The 24,173-nt window shown below is 39.6% G+C and overlaps 1 protein-coding gene across 1 annotated transcript in view; it reads right to left on the bottom strand.

Annotated features, from left to right (window-relative positions):
* LOC132821073 (prostaglandin F2 receptor negative regulator-like) overlaps positions 1 to 24,173 on the bottom strand; it is a 67,715-nt gene that overhangs the window by 24,297 nt on the left and 19,245 nt on the right. The window contains exons 2-4 of the mRNA XM_060833591.1: positions 5,247 to 5,612; positions 3,079 to 3,501; positions 983 to 1,369 (exon numbers count right to left, since the gene is read on the bottom strand). Of these exons, the coding sequence (XP_060689574.1) occupies positions 983 to 1,369; positions 3,079 to 3,501; positions 5,247 to 5,612 (1,176 nt within the window). The remainder of the gene's footprint in view (positions 1 to 982; positions 1,370 to 3,078; positions 3,502 to 5,246; positions 5,613 to 24,173) is intronic.

The following is a 24,173-nucleotide window of genomic DNA, read 5'->3' as shown; positions in this document are numbered from 1 at the left end:
ACAGACACGATTGTATATACTTGCTCCTCATGTTTCTGGCAAGAGTTGACCTAAACATAAAACCCAATTTCCAAACATTCCAATGCTGTCAGGAACTCAATGGTATAGTCAGAGATCAACATTTTCTATATTGGTTAGGCTCGCATCCATCCTCACATCCTTTAGTTTGAGATGCCACTTTTCAAAAGGTCATTTACTTCTCAATGGTTTTCCCAATACTGGTTTAAAATTAACTTACAACTATCACTTGTCACAAAAAAAATAGTAAATTTGAGTTAGCCGTACATAAATGCCATCTCTCCTGCTACTGCACTGAGACAGGAAGTCAGTGCCAAGGACACCCATGGGCATATGGAACTGGAGGCAGTACCCATTTTGCCCGTAAGCACTGACCTCCATGCGCGTGGCTGATCACTTATCACTTTGCTCACCACCCCCTTGGTACAACCTTACTGGCTGCACCACTCCCAGTGTCAGCATGTCACCAGCCAGCAGACTCTTTGCTTATGGGGAATGATAAACAAGGGAACAGGGAGGCATGGGTAAACAGGATAGCCAGCGAGCAGAGTGGCCAAGTATTGAGGGTTTGGCAAGCAATTCATGATCCCGGGATTTGAATTGACATGAAAAACTTAGAAAAACCATATTATATAAAAAAAGTGTTGCACTTATTAAGAACTTCGCTAACGTCATGAATAGACACGGTCTTAGATTCCAGAAGGTGCCTATGGCTTAACTAGCAATGACATGAGACAATAACTACATGGGTGGCAAGTGCATTGCCTGCAGTTCCAGCAAAGACAACCTTGTATTAAAAGCTTAAATGGAACATTGTCTATTTTAATACTGTGTCATGCAATATATGTGCCAAGGTAAACAGATGAAATAGAATACAAGACATTCTCTATGGATGTTCTAATTTCATATGTATGGGCTTTAATTAAGTACTCTAGCGCTTGAAAATACTGAAGAATTAAATTACCTAAAATATCAATATTGACACCAATTGGATGGGATGTTCCCTCTGCTGCTTTGTGCCAGCTCTCACTGGTATATGGCACCCAGACCGAGGCTGTACAGTAGTAATATCCACTGTCTGTTTCATCAATTTGTTGCACTCTCAGTCGGTATTCACTGCTACTAATCTTGGTCAATGTGACAAAATCAGTACCGCTCACCACTGCTGCCCGGTTCAAGCTCACTAGGACCTTATCACTTGGAGGATGCATTGCTGCAGATGTGCTGAAATACCAGAAAACTTCAACTGTCAGTGTGTCTTCAACTCCTGTTACGTTGCAGATGAGATCAATTTCATCACCTTTATTCAAGGTGAGTTTCTGGCCGATCGCAGAGACATTTAGTGTCTGGGCTGTAATAAACAAGCAACATTGTATTATTTAAATCATAAAAAACAACAGGATCCCTACTGCATGGGCAGCAAGTCATTCAGCCCATCACATTCACATCAATCCTCCAAAGAGCATCCCACCCAGACCCATCCTCAGCACTATCCCTGTAACCTTACATTTCCCATGGCTAATCCATCTAGCTTGCACATCCCTGGACACTGACCAGTCATCCATCCTACATATCTTTGGACTGCATCAGAAAACTGGAGCATGCAGACACGGGGGGAAAATGTACAAACTCCACACAGAGTTACTCAAGGGTGGAACTGAACCCAGATCCCTGCCACTGAGAGGCAGCAGTGCTAACCACTGTCGCCATATACTCTTCAGTAAGCCTTCTCGAAAGGAGTATTCTCCTAACGGTTGAAGTTGGAACTTTGCCAACTGTCCAAAGATGGACCATGGAGCTGGGTGACCCAAATTATTAGGGTCAAAAAACAAATTATGCAACCAACAAAACCATTAGTTTACATTGTGTAATGGTACTCACTCTTCACATGACCATTTGATTCTGCATGCTTCCCGTGTTCTCACACCCTTCGCTCCTTTCGCCACCTAGAGTTGCTGCAAGGTAATTGCTAACCAATGAGGAATTTTTAAGCTATCCTCTCCAACTCCAGTAGTGTTTTCTACCATTTTAACAACCCCCAAAACTATTTTTCTTGCTCATCGATTTAGTTCTTTCAATCTTGTTGTTTCATATATGCAAGGCAAAGAGTAAAAGAATCATGCCCCTTCCAACGCTTGCAAGTTCTAAACAACAATTTTAAAACAGCTCTAAGTCAATGAATTCATATTTATCTTGTGTCATATCTGATAGTATCCCATGCAAAGATTATAAGACCCTTACACTTCCCTAAACATGCCTCTGTATAAAACTGCTTAAAATTTTATAATCGATGTTACATTTTAAACATCTTTCTACATAACACTACATTCTGCTAATTTTTTTAAAAAAACTTTATCTATATATGCACAAAAAAAAACCAAACTGGTTTTTGACCCTACACATGGATGTTTTATTCCTTTTGCCTACAACTGGATGTAAAGGATTATGCAGGTGATCTTTTTAAAAAGATTACATCATGTATTACCCATCCCTCATTGCCCAGAGGGCAGTTAAGAATTAACCACATAGCTGTATGGAGTCACATGGAGACCAAGTCAGCCAAGGATGGCAGATTTTCCTTCCTGAAGGACAACAGCCAATTAGACTTTTTAAAAAAAAAATAATTGACAGTGGTTACATGGTAGCTACTTGTTATTCCAGATTAACGAATTCAAATTTCAACCAACTGCCATGGATTGGATTTGAATGTGTGGCCCCAGAACATTGGACTAGTAAGATGTTTACCAAGACACCACTGCCTCCCCCATTAGGGATGATGAATAAGAGTTTAAGCCATGTCAACATGGAGGGAACCCATTAGCTTAATTTTATACTCAATGTAAAAATTAACTTTTGAAGTTGCCAAAGACAAGAATCAATTAAATGGCAATGTTTATGAAACATTCAATGTGAACACAATTTAAACCACACTAACATTAATGACTCCATCCAAACCACCCTTAACCCAAGGAAAGGAGAGGGGGGCGGAAATCATTCAATAATGTTTGCACGATGATTTAATCCATTCCAAATTTTGGGATTACTTTGAGAACAACATACCCAACTGCTGCACTTCAATCACTGCAATGTCTGTAGTTTTTTCTTGAATCAGTTTCCAGTTGGAGCCATCTTCTTTGACCCATTCTGCTGCCATGCAAGAGTAAACACCCTCATCCTCAGGTCGCAAACTGGTTAGGATTAACTTGAAGAGACCATTTGTTTCCAATCCCATTCTAATATCTCCATTCTGATACCTTTCCTTGTACAAATCACCAGGCTGAATCCAACTGTCTTCAGTGAATGACAGAAGATTCTCACTCTTATTGCTGTTTGCTTTTAACTGCCACGTGACAGAGAGGTGAGTGGAAACAGATGAAGTTGTCCTTGCGACACACTGAAGTTCCAGTGGTTTCCCTTCTAAGTAAGTTACAGGCACTGTGCTTCGGGACTTTCTAGGTGATACACTCAGCCCATCTGGGATCACTGTTTGAAGAAGAATGCATCAGGATTTAGTAACAAAACCAGATTAAGAGGACACTTGAAAAGAATAGTCAAAGTTGAGTCAAGAGCTTCACCTGAACTCTTACAATAACAATGCCTTATTTCAACACTAGTTTCAGTTCTCTTTCCCCCCTCCCGACGCCAGTAGTTGGGAAATTTGTTGGCTTAGCATAATATGAATGTTGCAGTAAAGGAAAATGGAATTTCTTTATCATTTGATCTTTAATGAAGTGATAGATAGAACACTTTGAAGCAATACTCTTTGCAATGATTCAATTATATGCTAGATTTCATTGCGTTTATGACAAAACATTCCAGTTTCATCAACTTAAGAAATTTTTATAAGTTTATTTTTTGACAGTGCTCTCTAAATTTACACTCTCGTAACCAACTGGTTAGCAGTTGAAACTGGTCTTTCTGATTTCTCCCAATCATTTCCCACCTATAATATCTCTGAAAAATGCCACTGTCATCCTAGCGAAACCCTCTATTTTCTCTGGTCAAGCCTCTTTTCTTGAAAGAAGATACCCAAAAAAAAACAGACCAGAATATTCGACTTGAAGCCAAACCAAAGATCCATGCAAGCTGAACACTATCTCGATTTTTGTAATTTGTACCCTGCAATGCAGAGACTGGAACACCAAGACTCTATGAACACTTTCAAACTTCACTGACTTTATGTTTCTGAACTCATTTACAAAGAATCATTCTACAGTGAAACTCATTATGGGAACTGGCAGCTTCCCAAGATCTTTACAAGTATATCAGAAGAATTGTTTAGCATTTTCAAACTGACAAGTAACAACAAAGCACAGTGTGAGTAACTGTGAAACAACATTACAAGACAGAAATACTTAATGATTCATCTCATTATAACATAAAACCCCCAACTCAACCAATACTTCCTGAAGGAGGCTCTCCTTTCTATCAAATCATTCTTTAAAATGGGACAACATAAAACATCAACTACTCTCCCCTGTCCAGACTATTGAAAAGAAAGAGTTAATTTCCCTGGACAACATTGGTCAAGTCCCTATCACTACCCAAAAAACCACAAAATCTGCATTTGAACTCTCTTGTTATTGGATTCTTTGCAGCTTCCACTAATTGCTTTTTCGATTAAAAGGACACCAATAATACTGTCCAGAATTAAATCTCAACATATTTGCTACTCTGCAATTGATTGAACATAGGCCAGTATGCTAAGGCAACCCATAAATTTGTGCAGGTCTGGAGACAAAATGTAAAATCACAACATTTACAGATACTTTCAAGAGGGAGTCAACTTAAGTATAACAGTTAGCAATGGAACCCTTCTTGAGGGGTTAAGGTGGAGGGGGAAAGAATAGAGGCCAAGGATTTCCTTTTTCTGATCAGTAACCAGGAACAGCCAAAAAGGCAATATGCATTTGCACATGTACAAACAAAAAGCTATGTTCTGAATAAACTGGAATAATAATAAACAATACTCCCATAGCTGAACAACCTACTCTTGCTTTTGGTTAAGACTTGGTACTTGGTGGAATTAGCAGTCAGCTGCCAGAATTATAACCCATTATCCAGCAGAAAATTTAAGGGGTACAGAAAGAAAAAAAAACACGTGAAAAAAAAATTAATTTTGCCTCAAGTTAATAAAGTGAGTAAATACAAATGCAACCAACTTGTAACCCACCCATCTACCGGAAATTGATTAAAATAGCAGTTAATACATCCTTTGTAAAACCTACCCTGCAAGAACACACTGTCATCATAATTTCCAGAACTATTTTCATCTGTGCTAGGCGTCTGGCACTGATATCTCCCATCATCCTCAAATTTAACGCTTTTGAAGTGCAGCTCAACAGAGTAGCCATTAATTCTCTCCACCCAAACTTCCTTCTTCTGGATTTTCTCCTTGTATTCAGCATCTGAAAATTCAGGTTCCAACGTGCTGACAATCCTAAAGTGCTTGTTTGCATGGGTCACAGACCAGTCAAAGTTCTGTTCAGCAGGCCCTTGATAATCACTGACGTTACAGGGAATGCTGACTGGAGTTCCAACAATACGGTACAGAGGGCCCGATGGGACTTTCACAACCCGTCCTGAAATCAGTCCTGCAAGAAGAAAAGAAAAGTACCCAAACGTGAAAACCTCTCAATGTAGACAGAAAACATCAAGCCAGAGGAGAAATCCCCACATCATTACAAACAAAGTCAATAAGCATTTACAAACAAACATAAACATATCTTACTAATCTATGGTTTCAACTGATTGAATTATGATTGCTTTAGTTAAATTGATCATACATGGTGAAAAAGGAGATAATTAGCTCTTAAAAGTCAGATGAGAAGTGTATTTTAAAGAGTAGCACTTGCTAGCTCTACTGATTTCCTTAAAAATGACTGATGAAATCACATCTCTTTCCATTGTGACCAATGTTTTAAATTTTGAGCCATCTATTTCTCCATGCAAACCTCAGGCCATAAATGACGCCATTGACTAATACATCAGCTATTAAATGTTGTTATTCGGGAATCCAGACATGAGCAACTGTATTAAGACAGACATCTTACTAATGTTTGACCTCAAATGTTCATTTACATGACATACATGTCTAGATCAGGGCTTACACATGAATAATGACACTATAGAATCATTCTAAAGCAACGATACAGACAGCCACAATTTGAGTGTGTATTTCAATGTCTGCTATTTGTCAGCCTTTAATTGCCACATTCCTTTGTGCAAATTGATTTAAGAAACAAGCTCAATATCGCATCAAGGAAACTGGGCACCTGGAGACAGTGTTTATTTGCATCTCCTTAATCAGACTGAACAATTGGTGAAATTAGCAGTACAAAAACAGAGAAGGAAATGAAATTAGAGTGGGTGAATTCAAAGTCAAATAAACCACAGCAGAAAGGGACAGAAATTGTTTTATTTTCTCTCAATCCAAACTTAAAATGTGATATTTTCAAAAGTATTCAAAAAATTAAATTTAAAGGAATGAGACCTGTTATTATTTCATTTCTGTGCTAAAATCGACTGGCAGTGTTTAAGGCTCACACATCATTAAAAGAATATTTTCAACCAGTTAGACTTAACTTTCTCTGGTGAATTTAGTAGATATCCAACACTAATGAAGCAACTTCAAACTATTTGATATATTTGAACTGCAAAGCAGACAGACAGCAAAACAAATCAGAGAGCAGAGACCAACATTTTGGACAAGTTTTGAATTGCCACATACACCGGCTCATTTTCTTTAGTTGAAGTTGGGTATTACTGTCACATAATTAACAAACTCTGTTAGCATCCATTATCACTTAGCAAGTTATGGAACAATTTGTTTTCCCAGAACAGGTAAAAAATTTTAATCACAAAGCCACAGAATAGTTACTGTGCAGAAAGCAGCTAATTAACCCAACATGTCTGCATCAGCTGTTTTGAGCATTTGACTTGGTGCTAAAGTGTTGGTTTTTCTTTATCATTCTGCACATTGGAGGATTTTAACAAATGACAATGCTGCTTTGAATGCCTCAGTTGAGGCATTCCATCACATTTCCACGCAGGGCATTCCAAACACAATCAATTCACTGTGTGATACAGTGAGGTCTGCAAAAGCTAAAAAGGCAAGAGTTGAGAAAACATGGAGCTGGAAAAAGCACAGCAGGTCAAGCAGCATCAAGAGGAGGAGGAGGAGGAGAGTCAACGTTTTGGGCAGGATCCTTCACCAGGACTCATTAATTACTGTATGGGCAAATTGGTTCTGAACTTGCATTTGCTTCTACAGCAACACACAATCTGTCTGATGAAACCAGATCCTTTTACAAGCAGGAACAGTTTCACCATAATTGACTCTGCCCAGACCTCTCAATTTTACAAATGTTAACTAAATCTCCCCTAAGCCTCCTCCGCTAAAAAGGAAAACACTCCACTCCTTCAACTTTCCCTTCATAACAGAAGGTTCTGATCCGTGGGACCATTCTCAATCCAAAGCATTCCCATCCTTCCTGTGTGGCAGCCAGAAATATACTTCATACTCCAGCTAAGGTCAAACCAGTGTCTTAAGTTCAGCATAACTTTGCTGCTTTTATAGTTTATGCCTCTATTAATGAAGTCTAAAATATTAGATGTTTTAACATCTCTCTACAATTTCTGCCACATATAATGACTTATTTAAAATACACACATTAGGTCTCTGTATTCCTGCTTCTCACTTAAAAATATCACTCACTTTATGCTGTACAATCTCTCCAGGTTCTTTGTGCCAAAATATTTCCACATTGAACTTCATCTGTTCACTGCAACTTGACCATTTTGTGAAATTCTGAACTGGCCTCACACAGTTTACAATACTTCTAAAGTTTGGATCAATAACGTCTTTAGGGAATAAGCTTTTCCAGGCACAAACAGGGGTTCAGGCCAGTCCTGACAATATAGAGATACTTTAGGATATGCCTCCAAGCAGGCTCTCTATCTGCTATCCAAATGCCTAAAAGGTAATAAACTAGGAACTGGGTAAAAAAAAAGAGATCAAAAAGATCTAACTGACGTTTGCTGAACTCACTGAAATGTACAAATACTACTTTCACAAGCACATCTATGTCTGGGCTCACATTAAGTTGTCTGGTTACAATTTTATCAATGTCGTATTTGAGGAACCTTAGATCTTTATACTGTCAAAGTTAATTGATAATATAAGCAGCATGTTTCTTAAAATTATACTGATATTAACTGCAACATATCTTTTGAAGCTAACATGTACAGCTTGTGTGAAGTGGGCATGTCAATTTCTTCTGAGGATTTCTCTCAGTTGGATTTAAGGTATATTCAGAGGGGGAAAAAAAGTAGCAGTCACATTACACATGGGAAATTCAAATGGGCAAATACTACAGGACGTAAGTGTCACAGCAAATACAAACCAAATCAGGAGTCATAAACTATGTGGAAACTCAGCCTGCGAGCGCAAGAGCGCGATCAGACAAGGCAAGTTTATAAATTATTCCCATTATATATGGTTCAGCTCATACAGCAATTAAATAATCTTCCATTTCTGAGCTTTATAGTAAAGTCACCTCAAGGCCAAGTTAGGGTTGTGGAGGAGTACTCCACTGTACAGATGAGTGTTGTTGGAGCTGCACACAAGACAACTGAAAGCATCTAAGACAAAGCATCCTGCTCGATTGGCACCATGCCCCAAAGATCTCCTTTCTCCACACCACTCAAGGGCAGTGTGTGCCATCTACAAATGGCACCTCAGAAATTTATCAAGTCTCCGACAGTACCTTCCAAACCCACAACCACTTCCATTTAGAAGGACAAACGTAGCAAATACATGGGAACACCACAAGCTACAAGTTCCCACTAAGTTACTCACTGTCTTGACTTGGGAGTATATATCACAGCTCCTTCAGTATTGCTGGGTCAAATCCTGGAAGTCCCTTCTCAATGTCATGAATGACCAAAAACCCGCCAAAATAAATCACATCGGACTTCTCAAAATAACTTTCAGATATGATCAGCTGCACCCTTCATGAAATGGCAATGGTCTATACCACAATTAAGCTTTGTTCATGCCCCTACATTAAAAACTGGAGCAGATGGCATTAAACCAGGAGAATCTGACTAAGCATGAACTCTGCCCTTCATGAGGAACTGAAATTAATGTCTATGAATTAAGCAGGAGTCACTTCAAAGAGGAGTTTAGTAACAAATAAATAGATAAAAGTGAGGGAGCTAGAATCTGCAATCGTTTTGCAATATTTGACTAATTTAACATCAACAAGACGCCTGACTAATTCACCCATTGAGTTCAGTTCTTTCATACTTTGCACATACCCCAATTATAATACGTTTGTGAGGAATGAAGGATAGATGTTTATATCAATGTTTGTAACTTCACGGTGCATTTTGCATCTAGATATTGGTGCAATCACCCTCCACCTTAAAAGTAAATGCAGTCAGAAGGAATGGGTGACCAGTAAGAATAAGCCTGGCAGGTAGATAGTCAGGAAAGCTCCAGAACAGATTTTGGTGCTTTGGAACATGAATGTGATGACTCCTCTGGAGACTTCGGGAGTAGAAAACAGAGGGAGAAAACCTATGGAGGAGATTTAATAGTGAAGGGTATGTTGCTTTCCTAGAGACAGGATCAGGTATGTCACTAAGCAGCTGCAGGGCATTCTGAACAGGGTGGGTGAAAAGTCAGATTGTGGTTCATATTGGGACCAACAATATAAGGGATGGGTTGTCACAACAAGAATTTAGGGAGGTTGGTAGCAGATTAAAAAACAGTACCTCAAAAGTAATCTGAATTACTCCCAGTGCCACCTGCTCATCAGGAGAGGAATAGGCGGTTATAACAGACGAACGCATACTTGAAGAGTTGCAGCAAAAGGCAGGGTTTTAGATTCCGGGATCACTGGATTCATTTCTGGGGAAAGTGGTCCTGTACAGGTCTGACAGTTTGTACACAAACCAGAATGGGACCAAGATCCTTGTGGGAAAGTTAGTGTGGCTGGTGGAGTCTAAATCAATTTAGCAGATGAGTGGATGGTGGATACAGAGTGGAGGTGCAATGGGTTATCATGCACAGACAAGAATGGGTGAATGACCAAGTCAGTCTCGAAAGCAATCTAAACATAGTCAAGTTGAAGCAGAAGGGAGAATAGCAAGACTGATGGCATTTATTTTAATGCAAACAAACAGTCTTGCAAGTAAGGCAGATGAGTTCAGAATTGATTAGCCTATGAGGATAGGATTTCATTGTTATCACAGAGACATGGTTGAGGGAGAGATAGGACTGGCAACTCAGTCAGTGGGCATGGGCAGGGTGGAAGATGAGTTGGGGGTCACAGTATTAATCAAAGAATAATCAATTACTCCAGTAAAAGGAGGGATGAATCCTCAAAATGCCGCCAAATAGGTAGAACTTTAAATCTTTTAAAACAAAAATTAAAAAAAGGACCCACACACACACACACTCTGGAAAGATAGAAAGACACCTGTAGGCAATAATCAAAGTGTAAAGCTAATAGGAGGAGTAATAATATAAAGGGGATTTCAATTCCTCTGCACCCCAACCTGTGTCTCTCCAAGTTAATACCGGAGGTAGAGTGCTGGCAAATAGGACTAGATTAATTTAGGATATCTGGTTGCCATGGACAAGTTAGACAGGAGGGTCTGTTTCCATGCTGTACAGATCTATGACTGACTATGGCTTAGAAAACTATCCTGGACACATTTCAAGATTTCTGTCTGAGTCCTACAGGAGATACTCAGCTTAATTTTAGGAACAAAGCTAGGCACATGAGGGGAGGGGAAAATTCTAGCCCCTGATGTCTATGCCACATTTGCCAGAATTTGGCATCAAGCAACAATGGCAAAGCTGGAATCAATGGGATCAAATGCTCCACTCATTGGAGTCATACCAAGCACATGGTTATGATTGCTGGAGCTCAATCATCTCTGCAGGAGATCCTCAGGGTAGCAGAGGCCCAACTATCTTCAAATGATAAAAAAAGGTCAGAAGTGGGGATGTTGGCTGATTGCACAATATTCAGCACCATTTGCAACTCCTCAGAAGGGCATTTGTGTGCATGTACACAGGTCCTTGCAAATTACATCTCCACGAGACAGCCACAGCTATTGCTTACAGATGTTAAAAGCATACAGATCAAAATTATGCGAATTATTGAAATATGTGCATATTTTAGGGAGTAATACAATTATACATAGACCAGGTTTATGGTCTAAACTAAAAACATTAACAGTGTGGATATGGCCTCACTAACTATTCTACATGAAGCACAGTACTAACTTAGCCTGCAGTCAGATATAATCCAAAACAAAAATGTACAGTCCCCACCTTCCTCCTCCTCCTCACTGACTTTTAGGAACCTGAATTCCAATGTCAAAAGCTTGCAGAGCCTGAATGGTGCCCATGTACAAAAGCACAGCATTTACAAAAGCACAGTTCTCTAGTTCAGTGTTTCTTGAGGGCTACTCAAAAAAAAAGAAAAAGCTACTTGAAAACAAAGATGTAAAATCACAAAAATGGAAACAAGCAGAAAAATTGGTTTAAATCAAAATTAATTGGCCCTTTTGGGAGTAATGCAGTAGGATGAATAGCCTATTTCTGTGCAGTGAATTCAGTAATTCTACAGCACTGATACAAGATCCATTAATTTAATTCATGGATCACAAGGTTGGATTTGGTGAAGAAAAAAAAAGTGATAGAATTGACTGCATCATTCTTCTACCGAATACTCGGCCTTACAATAGTACTAATGCAGATGGGATCACTCCGCTGTCTGAAATTAAAATAATCTGTATTCTTTAGGAAGCACATGCTTTCTATGAAGCTGGCAATCATACTGATATACCATCCAGTAGGGCTCAAACCGCTTCTGCAGAATTATTTATCCATACAACTGTACAGAAACTGGGAGATCTGCAAGAGGTCTTATTTGAAAATAAATGAAGGAAAAGCTGAAACAGTTCAGAGTTAAAAGGTACTGTTTTCTGAAATCTACTACTAAGTGTTGATAAATAAAAGCTCATATTGATCCAGTTGCAATATCTTGGCTTTCTCCATGGTCAGGGTAGTCTTCATTTAAAAAAAAGCCAGATATTTTCATGACAACATTGACCTTGCAGAACTTTTGACATGAAGCAATTTGACTTTGTTTGTTTGTCTAATTCACAAGTTAACAGCGCTCACATCTTTCATGAGCAAAAGAAACAGTGCACAGATGTTGGTGTCCTTAGTGCATTTTCCCAATTGGCCTTAATACTTAAAAGACAGCCACAATTAAGATTATAGACATCTTAGCAGCAGATAGTTCAGCCTGCAAAAAAAAAAGATTTAAACCTCAATTATGTCCTATGAGTAAGAAAGTAAAAATAATCAATCGTGTCATTTGGAAAGAGAGAGTGTGGTCTTATGTCCCTTTGTTGACATCAATGCAATGACAGATGAGAAACATCTACAAATTGTGATTTTTGGACTGAGCAGGTTGGAGCTTTGCATACAGAGTCCAACACATTTAGAAGGGGATTCAGTTTTCCAAAAAGGTCTTTCAGAGAATATTTCCTTACTTCAAAAATACCAACCTAAACCATTCAGACCCTCTGACACACCATTGTGATTCCCTTTGGGTCATCAAATGGCAGAAGATGTGATGTAAATAAGGAATACCCAAAAATGCATTTGAAAAGATGACCAAATTGGTGATTTGCTATTACTTTGGCTCTGTAGATTGATCGGTGAAGTTTTAACCACAATACAAAAGGATATAGCGGCATTTAAATCAAATGATGTGCCAGACTCTGAGCCTGGAAATTGAGTCAATGAACCAAATATGCCACATGGCAAAGCAATTATTCAATTTTTCCATATCACTGCATTTGGGAACATTTTAATTTGGAACAGGGAGTGGGAAACTACATCAACAGATTTCCAGTCGTGACATTCCTGGCACGTCACAGAGTTAGTCTTGGTCTCAAACGGAAAGTTTTGGGCCAATATAATGATTTTCTTCTGCCTTCAGACCAACCACAAAATTGGTTCTGCTTAGGAGAAAAACCCACAGCGGTTTTGCCTTCAGGATCAAGTGAATAATAGGGCCCTGATCATCTTAGGTCTTCTGTAGGTAGATGGTGCACAATCCTGCAGGTCAAATGTTGGATCAGCATCCAAGTGTACTGTGTTTGTATTGAATATATAGGGTCAAAATTCAACCCATGGTCCTTGAAAAAGCACAATTTCCATTACTTAAATGGAATGTAATTACCACAAAAAGAAACATCTGGTATAAATATGGACTGGTGGAATACTTAAAGCTAATTTAATATGGACTTGAGTCACATTCCAAATACATAATTTCCATGTCCCATAAATCCCAAATATTCCAAAGTCCCATATTAAAGACAGTGTTTGCACACAGCATACATTGATTTTATTTAAATCTTTTGCTGTAGTCACCAATGACATTAGCTGAAGCCTTAAGCAACTGCAAAGAGTCAGTAGCTCAAAAAGGAGTTAAGCTAGATTTCAGAGCGGTCAACAATAAAAATAGAATGCTCTCGTTACTCCTTCTGTGCCTTCAGTACTACTTTGTAAAGAAAAACATGAAGTCTACAGTCTGTAGGCAATGAATAAATGCAAATTTAAAGCAATAAAATTTACATAAACACTACTGCCAGATCATATGATGTACAGCATGTAACTGTTAGTCAAATACCATTGTGACTCATTAATTATAAAACTCATGGTTAGCAAAGAGAAAAATCAGCCACATTTAGTCATTAAGTGACAACAAGACTACTGGTCTGAAACTGAAAACATCCATAAAAGGCATTCCCATTATCCAAGGGAATATTTTTATAAGTATCAATCTACCGATCTATCTACAGAGCCAAAGTAATAGCAAGTCACCAATTCAGTCATCTTTTCAAATGCATTTTTGGGTATTCCTTATTTACATATTTTTATAAGTATCAATTTTGCTACATTAAAATGATGCATCAAAAATTCATAAAGAAACCAATGCATGCATCAACAATACAGGACATTTAAAGTATATTCCCAGCAATTGAAATGTTTTTTTATTCTCTATAAAATGATTCCAGTGACATCACAAACTGAAGTTGTGCTGTATTATCCATATGTTGCACAGACCAGACTACATCTCTCTCACATTTACATGTCACTACATGAAAACGTCAAACATCTGCCTGAATAGGTAATAGCTATTATTTATATCTTCATATAAAAATGTCCTGAAGCAGTATAATTTTGTACAAGCAAGCAGCTGGAATAGAAGATTCACAAACAATTAATACACTGAATCATCCAGATATAGAAGATATAATCACTTCCTCCTTTCTAAAAAAAGATAGAGGTCAAGATGCATTTATGTACAGAAACTTTATTTTTAATCTAAGAACTTTACGGCTCCTAAACATTTCCACAACTATGCATGGTGTGGTAATGAAATTTTTTTCGTGTCTGTTGAAATAGTTTTCCTTGACACACTTAGGACATTAAAGTGACTCTTGCCCTGCTTCCTAGAAATTCCTGACTGCCGGAGTTCATAACACAGCAGAGGGGGGGGGGGGGGGGGGGGGGAGGAGGGTGGGTTCAACATGAGGACTTTACCTGAGGCAAAGTTTGAGATTGACTGGCTACAGGGTATGTACCTACATGTAGGCTTTACATGATTATGGCAGACTAGGACTGACATTTGTATGCGTTTGCAGTTCAATCCAAACACCCTCCTTTTGATACAAGAATAATGACATGGAACATGTATATTTTTAGTAACCCAACAGTTACTCTGTTCTTAGGCCCTAGCAGGTCATTATTGCCATCAGTGTCTGCATATGCACGGCACTGGAATTATAAAATTGCGTTAGTCTCTTAAAACGTATGTTTGCATATGGTTGTTGGTGGTTCATCTGGATGGTGTTATTTTGCCAGTCTGTAAAGTTCCGGTCATGTACTATTATTGTAGCATCAGTTGTTTCTCAATGAGCCTCTGGGTCCAATCAATGAGCAGTGTTCAGTGTCAGTGGTGTGTGTTTTCTTCTTCCTGATCTGCCCCCTGCAGTTGGGTGGATGTACCTGCAGTTGCAACAGCATAGCAGGTCATTCACACTCACCATGTTCTATCAATCAGGGTGACAACTGCTCCATACAAATCCCAAGTTGTTACTTGGACTGGCTTTTGAGGAGAGCATTGAATGATTGCACCCTGACTGGCTCGCCAATACTCAACCTAATTGTTTAAAGTTAAAAATCACAACACCAGGTTATAGTCCAACAGGTTTAACTGGAAGCACACTAGCTTTCGGAGCGACGCTCCTTCATCAGGTGGCACATGAAGGAGCGTCGCTCCAAAAGCTAGTGTGCTTCCAGTTAAACCAATTGGACTATAACCTGGTGTTGTGTGATTTTGACTTTGTACACCCCAGTCCAACACCGGCATTTCCAAATCATAATTGTTTAAACACAGTCTTGTCAAAATGAAATAAAAGTTTTGATATTTCAACTTGATTTTCTCTCACTTAACAATTACTATTTCGGGTTTAAGTAGCCTTTTTTGCTTTTGGAACCTGGACTGTAAAAACACATACATGGTGGCAACTGTCCTGTCCTACTCTCCATGCCTTCAGATTGTGTTTCTCCACTTGGGGATTGTTTATCTTTGTGGGATTCATTCATCCTTCAATTTTCACTGCCACCTCAAGCTTTCCATTTGACAGGGGACAGAGTGTGGAAATGATGTGGTGTTGAATTTCCCAACCTTTCATGAAGTGATTGAATTTTATCATTCATGAGTAGAGGGCCTTCATTGCTCACAACAATATCAGGAATGCCATAATGACTGAAGTGCACTTTAAGGCATTCAACAATCTCAGCAGCAGCTACTGAAGTAATCAGATTTTACAGAAAAACTGCAGATGCTCTAATCTAAGCAGGAGACTGGAAGAACACAGCAAGCCAGGCAGCATCAGGAGGTGGAGAAGTCAATGTTTCGGATGTAACCCTTCTTCAGGACTGAAGTAATCAGTCCACCTCCCAGCATTGTACAGTCCTATGACAAGACAAATCAGTTCTTAGGCGTTAAGAAATTTATACCCAGCTTCATCCACTGTCTGTCTGGGATGTCACACATCATCAACAACTCTCTAGCTTGCTCAGTTTGGTATTCATTGCAGGCTGTTCTAGCTGATATGGCCCTTTATTTCACTGCTCATTTTTGGCCAGTAAAAAAGGATATTTCTTGATTTCCTCAGACCTTACTTGCATTCACTGGTGACTCATATGGTTGGGCTTTAACAGCTCTCCTCAACTCCTTCAGGAGAAATAGCTATTTCCTTTGTACATGTTATATTGGGTTGTCAATTCATCTTTATGTACCCAATACAGCAAAAAGGGTGTGCATTTAATGCTCTCTAGCCATCCTTTTATCACAGCTTCTTGCAGTACTTAGGGTTAGAGATTTACATCTTCTTGGATAGCTTGTTAAATTGGACTAAGGCTCTTGCCTCTTATATTCAGAGTCTCGGTGCAGTTGTTGACTGCTGATTTGTGTTGAATCCGGAAGATTTCAATCTGTTGTAGCACCGTGCAGTCTTTACTGAGTGTGCTCTCAACAGCACGTCTGCAATACACATCAGTTTTCCTTACTGGGTGTGTAACATTTGGATGGTAGCCCTAACATTCGCTGCAAGTGAAGCGAAGGGTGGTGGCTAAGGAAGATGCTCTGAAGGGGCTTGCATTCAGACTCAACTGTCACTTTATCTTTTCCACTTGTAAACTGATTAAGATATTCAGGAGCAACAAACAAGGTCTGGGCATTCTCTTGATCGGGGTATAACATACTTTTTGGATGAAATTGCAACTGGTTGACCTTCCTACATTAGTGCTGTTTCACACCCTGTCTCCCTCATATAGATCATGATCATTTAGCACTGGTTTTGCCGTGATTGGGGTCCTGGATTTTAGTCTATACTAATTCTTGTTCGGAGCTCCAGTACCACTGTATGACCTTGGCAGAGTTCACATAATGGTTCACACTAGTGAAAAAAAAATTGAGCAAGAAATTTCCAAACAGTTGACAACTCCAACAAATTATTGCCAGGCTTTTACATCTGTTGGTTGCAGCACAATTGGTATAGCTCTCATTTTACAACCTGGGTAAAAGCCACGCAAGGATATGGACAGGTCAATGTAGTTGATTTTAAGTATTAAATTGTAATCTTCTCCAACTTAAGGTTCACTTGGTGAGCTCTGTCAAACAAACAGTCACACTATGTTTTGATAGGGATCAAACGATGGCTTCTTCCAGGGCGTTGCCACATCCACAATCTAGTAGATCGGCCACTCAAGGTAGATCAATAACATGTCATCTGTGTTTATATTCTTCTCAAACGTTGTAAATGCCAATATGCTCAACCACCTCTGTCATTTGAAGAGCATCAGACCATAGTTTACAAAAACCACTAACTTCATCTGCCAAACATCCTTGGCATGGCAAATATGAAACTAGAAGAATTGGGAGAAGTAGCTGCAAAAATGAAACTAGGTGCATTTACATCTCAAATGAATACTGGAGACAGACACGGTCAGTGTCAGGCAGAAAATTTACAAGAAAGAGAAAATGATCTCTCAGAAAGAGTAGAAATTCTACCCACAGCCTTAAGTTCAGGCTTCACATTCAAAGACTTTACTTTCTCAAAGTCAAGCTCATTGAAGGAAGAGGAAACACCTCTGCAGAAAGAAGGGGGTCAGATAAGTTAATTGAAAGCATGTAGGAAGAAGGGGGACAAAAAAAGTGGTCCTTTTCAATATCTACTTACAAATTAGGTGAGTCTTTGTTAAATGCAATGTTGCTAGAAATTTGTTCAAAAAAAAAACCCATGTAGATTCCTCCGACTGTAACAGTCATGAATATTTGAGTTGTGATAATTCTAAAAAATAAATGTGCAAACTTCTGTCACATTTCAGGTATTGCTGATATTTCTTCTGAAAAGTGTTATGCAAAATTATATATATTAAAATATAAGATGTTACATATTGTGAAGACTTAAACTTTGTTTTTAAAAAGTGGACTGAATGAGAAACTGTTTTCAAAACCAGTGTTGGAAAAATCATGATTAGATTAGATTATTTTACAGTGTGGAAACAGGCCCTTCAACCCAACAAGTCCACACCGACCTGCCGAAGCGCAACCCACCCATACCCCTACCCTTACATTTACCCCTTACCTAACACTACGGGCAATTTAGCATGGCCAATTCACCTGACCTGCACATCTTTGGACTGTGGGAGGAAACCGGAGCACCCGGAGGAAACCCACGCAGACACGGGGAGAATGTGCAAACTCCACACAGTCAGTCGCCTGAGTCGGGAATTGAACCTGGGTCTCAGGCGCTGTGAGACAGTAGTGCTAACCACTGTGCCACCGTGCTGCCCCAGCTGCAGTTTTGAAAGCAGATAATCGGGCATCCACAGTAGGTAATTTGAACAACCCCACCTGAACCAGCAGTCATTGAAGCTCAAATTCCTGAACATCTGGGAGGGGAGGACACTACTGATGTAGTTCTTGGTGGCAGTTGTCAATGATTGACTCCTGCTTGCCAACTGAGATGGAGTCTAGAGTGGCTGAGCAACTTGGAGTTGGAAACAAGTTACAAAAGAGTTACTGACCAGCAAGAACACAACTGAGGGACTGAAGTGTCCAGGTCTCCTTCCAGCCTAGAAGCTACTTGTTCTGTGCTGTCAAAACAACTAATTTTAACCCTGAAGAACACCAGTTACTTTTCCTACAGCAGTCGCTGTGACTTTTACATTGATAAAGACATGTTCCAACTGAGTTTTTAAAAAATTCTTCAGATGTGGGAATTGCTGGCTGGCCAGCATTTAGTGCCTATCCCTTGTTGCCCTTGAGAGGGTTGATCCATAGGGCAGGAATTCTAGGATTTGACCCAGTAACTGTGAAGGAACATATTTCCAAGACAGAGTGGGGGAGTGGCTTGGAGGAGAACTTGCAGCTTGCGTATGTATCCCAGGTAACTGCTGCTTTTGCCCTCTTAGATTACAGCAGTCATAGGTTTGGAAGAGACCGGCTAATGATCTTTGTTGAATTGCTGCAGTGTATCTCGTCGATTGTGCATACTCCTGCTACTGATTTTTGGGGTGAAGGAAGGGAGTAGATGCTTGTGGATGCGGTGCTAATCAAGTGTGCTGAATTAGTTACTCTATTTCTTAGAGACTAGTAGACACACCCAAAGAAGAAAAAAAGATATCTGAACAATCAAGGAATGCCTGGACAGTCAACGAACTACCTCAATATCAGAACTGAAGCAATAACATTCCAGGTTTTCAATCTCTGCCAATAATTGGGTAACTGGGAAGAGAATAGGGCCCCTCAAAGATCAGCAAGGTGGCCTTTGTGTGGAGCCACAGGAGGGCAGGCAGGTACTAAACAAGTACTTTGCATCAGTATTTACTGTGGAAAAAGATACGGAAGATTTAGAAAATAGGGAAATAGATGATGACACCTTGCAAAGTGTCCATATTACAGAAGAGGAAGTGCTGGATGTCTTGGAAATGCACAAAGGTGGACAAATCCCCAGGACCTGATCAGGTGTACCTGAGAACTCTATGGGAATCTAGAGAAGTGATTGCTAGGCCCATTTACAAATATCTCAGCATCATCGATAGTCCCAGGTGAGGTGCCGGAAGACTGGAGGTTGACAAATGTGGTACCATTGTTTTAGAAGGGTGGCAAGGACAAGCCAGGCAACTATAGACCAGTGAGCTTGACGTTGGTGGTGGGCACGTTATTGGAGGGAATCCTGATGGATAAGATGTACATGTATTTGGAAAGGCAAGGACTGATTAGAGATAGTCAACATGGCTTTGTGTGGGGGAAATCATGCCTCACAAACTTGATTGAGTTTTTTGAGGAAATAACAAAGAGGATTGATGAGGGCAGAGTGGTAGATGTGATCTATATGGACTTCAGTAAGGGGTTCATCAAGGTTCCCCATGGAAGACTGGTTAGCAAGGTTAGATCTCATGGAATAAAAGGGAGAACTCACCATTTGGATACAGAACTGTCTCAAAGGTAGAAGAGAGGGTGGTGGTGGAGGGTTGTTTTTCAGACTGGAGGCTTGTGACCAGTGGTGTGCCACAAGGATTGGTGCTGGGTCCTCTATTTTGTGTCATTTACATAAATGATTTGGATACGAGCATAACAGGTACAGTTAGTAAGTTTGCAGATGACACCAAAATTGGAGGTGTAGTGGACATTAAAGCAGGTTAGCTCAGATTACAACAGGATCTGGACCAGATGGGCCAATGGGCTGAGAAGTGGCAGATGCAGTTTAATTCAGATAAATACAAGGTACTGCATTTTGGGAAATCAAATCTTAGCAGGCCTTATACACTTAATGGTAAGGTCCAGGGAGTGCTGCTGAACAAAGAGGCCTTGAAGTATATGTCATAGCTCCTTGGAAATGGAGTCACAGGTAGATAGGATAGTGAAGGCAGCGTTTGGTATGCTTTCTTTTATTGGTCACAGTATTGAGTACAGGAGTTGGAAGGTCATGTTGCGGCTGTACAGGACATTGGTTAGGCCATTGTTGGAATATTGCATGCAATTCTGGTCTCCTTCCTATCGGAAAGATATTGTGAAATGTGAAAGGGTTCAGAAAAGATTTACAAGGATGTTGTCAGGGTTGGAGGATTTGAGCTATGGGGAGAGGCTGAACAGGCTGGGGCTGTTTTCCCAGGTGCGGAGGCTGAGGGGTGACCTTGTAGAGGTTTACAAAATTATGAAGGGCATGGATAGGATAAATAGACAAATTGTTTTCTCTGGGGTCGGGGAGTGCAGAACTAGACAGCATAGGTTTAGGGTGAGGGGGGAAAGATATAAAAGGGACCCAAGGGGCAACTGTTTCATGCAGAGGGTGGTACATGTATGGAACGAGCTGCCAGAGGATGTGGTGGAGGCTGGTACAATTGCAACATTTAAAAGGCATTTGGACGGGTATATGAATAGGAAGGGTTTGGAGGGATATGGGCCGGGTTCTGGCAGGTGGGACTCGATCGAGTTGGGATATATGGTTGGATCGAAGGGTCTGTTTCCATGCTGCACATCTCTATGACTCTAATAATTGCTTTTTTTCCTATTTGTTGCTTGTGTATTAGGGAGAATTTTAGGGTGACTAGAGTTTTAGTTAGTGTTACATGCCAATGGTTTGTATCTGTACACCTGTAGCTACAGATTAATTACTTTAATAAATAACTAGTGTTCAGTCCAGAAATCTGATCTGTGCTGCCCATCAATCTGGATCCAAACCTCATGTAAATTGGGATAGTGTACACACTTTGAAAAAGAAACATAATATGTTGTACAACTCCAGGAATAACAGGGCTCAGCTTATAGCATGATACCCCAGTGGGTTGTACCATTGTCCACTTAAACAATGCTATGTTGCAAGATCTGAATTTTGCTATCTTTCTGTCTCTACTGGCTAGGTGTTGCTGAAGCTAGTTTTATAATGGCTGGTTACAGCTGAGCACGTGTTAAGTCTTACTTGGTGTAAATACACAACAATAAGTCAAATTAGAAACAACTATTCACTCGGAGCTTTCCCCAACAATGATCACCACCATCCCCTCTCACTCCCTGTCCAGATCTGTAACATTCTGACAACTTCAGGATAGTAACAGACCCATGACAGTCATTTACTAGCACTGAATAAGTGTTTGGTTGAAGCCATTCCCAGATGTATCCTGAATTCCTCAGCTTTAAAAAGGATTTAAAAAAAAAGGTGAATCTGTGCAGATACCTCAATTTCTATAAATTTTGATAAATGCATGTATTGTGACTTGAAAATATATTTGGATTGACAGCTACTCAATTAAGTCAGGTGGCATCATGCCCTACTGAATCAATATTGACTGTTTACTAGCTTGCTACTATACAGATGTGTTCTCATTTACTCCTGAGAATTATATTATTTTGAATTAATCCTTGGTTTCTTGAGGAATTAATTTGTTTTTGAGGCTGAATACCCTTTTCTTGAACTTAAGCTGATTACATATTGATCATATTTGTGTTATTGGAGGTTTGAAAAATCTTGCTGTTCTCAACTTCCCTTGTAAATATGAGAAGGAAAAGAGCAAGAGAAAACCATTAAAGGCAATACACAAGGGAGGGCACCAACATCAGAACACTGAGGAAAACACAACCTTCAACACCAAAGGGAAAGGAGCACTATTATCAGCAGTACACATGAAGCAGCACTTACAGCACAATTGTGGTGAAATTGGTGGGTTCACATTGACAGTTTTAGAGATGAAACAGTCAACCATTTTCGAATCATCAGGCACAAAATGTATACCTCCTGATTTTAATTTCAGGGTCTGTATTCTGGTGAAAAATTTAACTATGCGAGAGAGACAGTGAAAAAAAATTATAATTTACATAAATGGTGCTCTACCTTGAGTATTGCAAGAGGCAGTTTTGTTAAAATGTAACTGTCACGGGTTTGTTACAATCCTGGTTTTGCTTCTCCAGATGGGAACTGAAATAGTTGATCCAGAGGCAAAACACAAAAACAAACAATTGACTCTCTAAAAGCAAATGTTTATATCAATATTGAAATTGCATACAGAAAGGAAAATAACAATATACAAATAATTAACAGATTCAGGAGTTAGCCTAATACTAAAATGTGGACTTCACCAGTATCCTCATTCCTCTCCCTTTCACACCCCCCTCCTTTCTTCCCCCACCCCCATCCTTACCTCAATTCCAACTTACAGTTCAGCACCATCCTCATGGCCTGTCCCATCTGTCAATCTTCCTTCCCACCTAACCGCTCCACCCTCTTCTCTATCACCTTTACCACTTCCTCCATTCACCTATCGCACTCAACTACCTTCTCTCCATCCCCACCCCCTTCCATTTATCTCTCCACCCTGAAGGCTTCCAGCCTCATTCCTGATGAAGGACTGCTGCCTGAAATGTTGATTTTCCTGCTCCTCTGATGCTGTGCTTTTCCAACACCACTCAACTTGAAAAGAGCAAGGATAGCAAGATTCATAAAATAGTTTAGGTTTGAAGTGTTGCAGTTCAGATTTCCCAATTGGACACCCAAATCTCTGCTTGAATAAAATGGAGGCTGAAAACTGAAAGTTCGAAATGATGAATAGTCTGGAGCAAAACAGACTTCAGAGGATGAATTCTCCGGTGTCCCTAATATAATGCTAGCTGTTTATTGTTATTCTACAGCCAGCCTTGTGAGCAACCCCATGTAGCACTTCATCATACAATCTGTCAAAAAATTAGGCATAAGCTGAAAAGGCCCTAGAATCTGAATGAAATTTCAGAATTCCCCAGTGAACACTTCTTCAGTTGGGAGTATAGAGTGAAAATAATCCCATAAACCAAAACAAAATACTTTCTTGAACACATCAGTTAATCTGATCAATATCAAATGAAAAGAACATGATCAAACTAGTACCTCAGATTTAAGATGTGTTAGTTGAGGAGAATCGTCAAGACTAATTCTCTTGCAAACCAGAAATGCAGTGAGGATTGAGCAACATGTTTTGATTCAATTTCTGCCACCACACAGTTTCATTTGATTATTATGCTTTTAAAATTAACAACCAATCGCACCCCAGTGGAACATTAATAATTATTTTTAAAATCATTTGATATGAAAATAAGCTCATTGAAAGCATAGTCATTCCCTCCCCCCACTCCCCCTTCTTTTCAACATTAAGACCTGGTGCTCTCAACCCTGGACACATCCGTAATCTTAGTGTGCAATAACTGGAGGCAGTTTTGATGCTGAAGACCCTACAACGTGGACTGCAGTTCTTTCAAAATTTTATGCAGATATATTCTGGCATCACAGCAGAGTCTTGAAAAGCCTGATTGCATGCAAATATTGGGATTGTACTTGTAATTCCTTAAAAACATACAGGGCAAAACTTTTTTTTTTAAAAATGGGAGGAAAAGTCAAACTTTGAATTGACACTTGCAGATTTTCAAATACAGCAATATCCCACAAACAGCAACAACAACAACTGGATTGAGGTTAGTGATGAGAATCTATTAGCCAGGACACCAGTAAGAACT

Source organism: Hemiscyllium ocellatum, chromosome 12, assembly GCF_020745735.1.
Source record: "Hemiscyllium ocellatum isolate sHemOce1 chromosome 12, sHemOce1.pat.X.cur, whole genome shotgun sequence".
NCBI classification, from domain to species: Eukaryota; Metazoa; Chordata; class Chondrichthyes; order Orectolobiformes; family Hemiscylliidae; genus Hemiscyllium; species Hemiscyllium ocellatum.
This window is presented reverse-complemented; position numbering and strand designations above follow the sequence as displayed.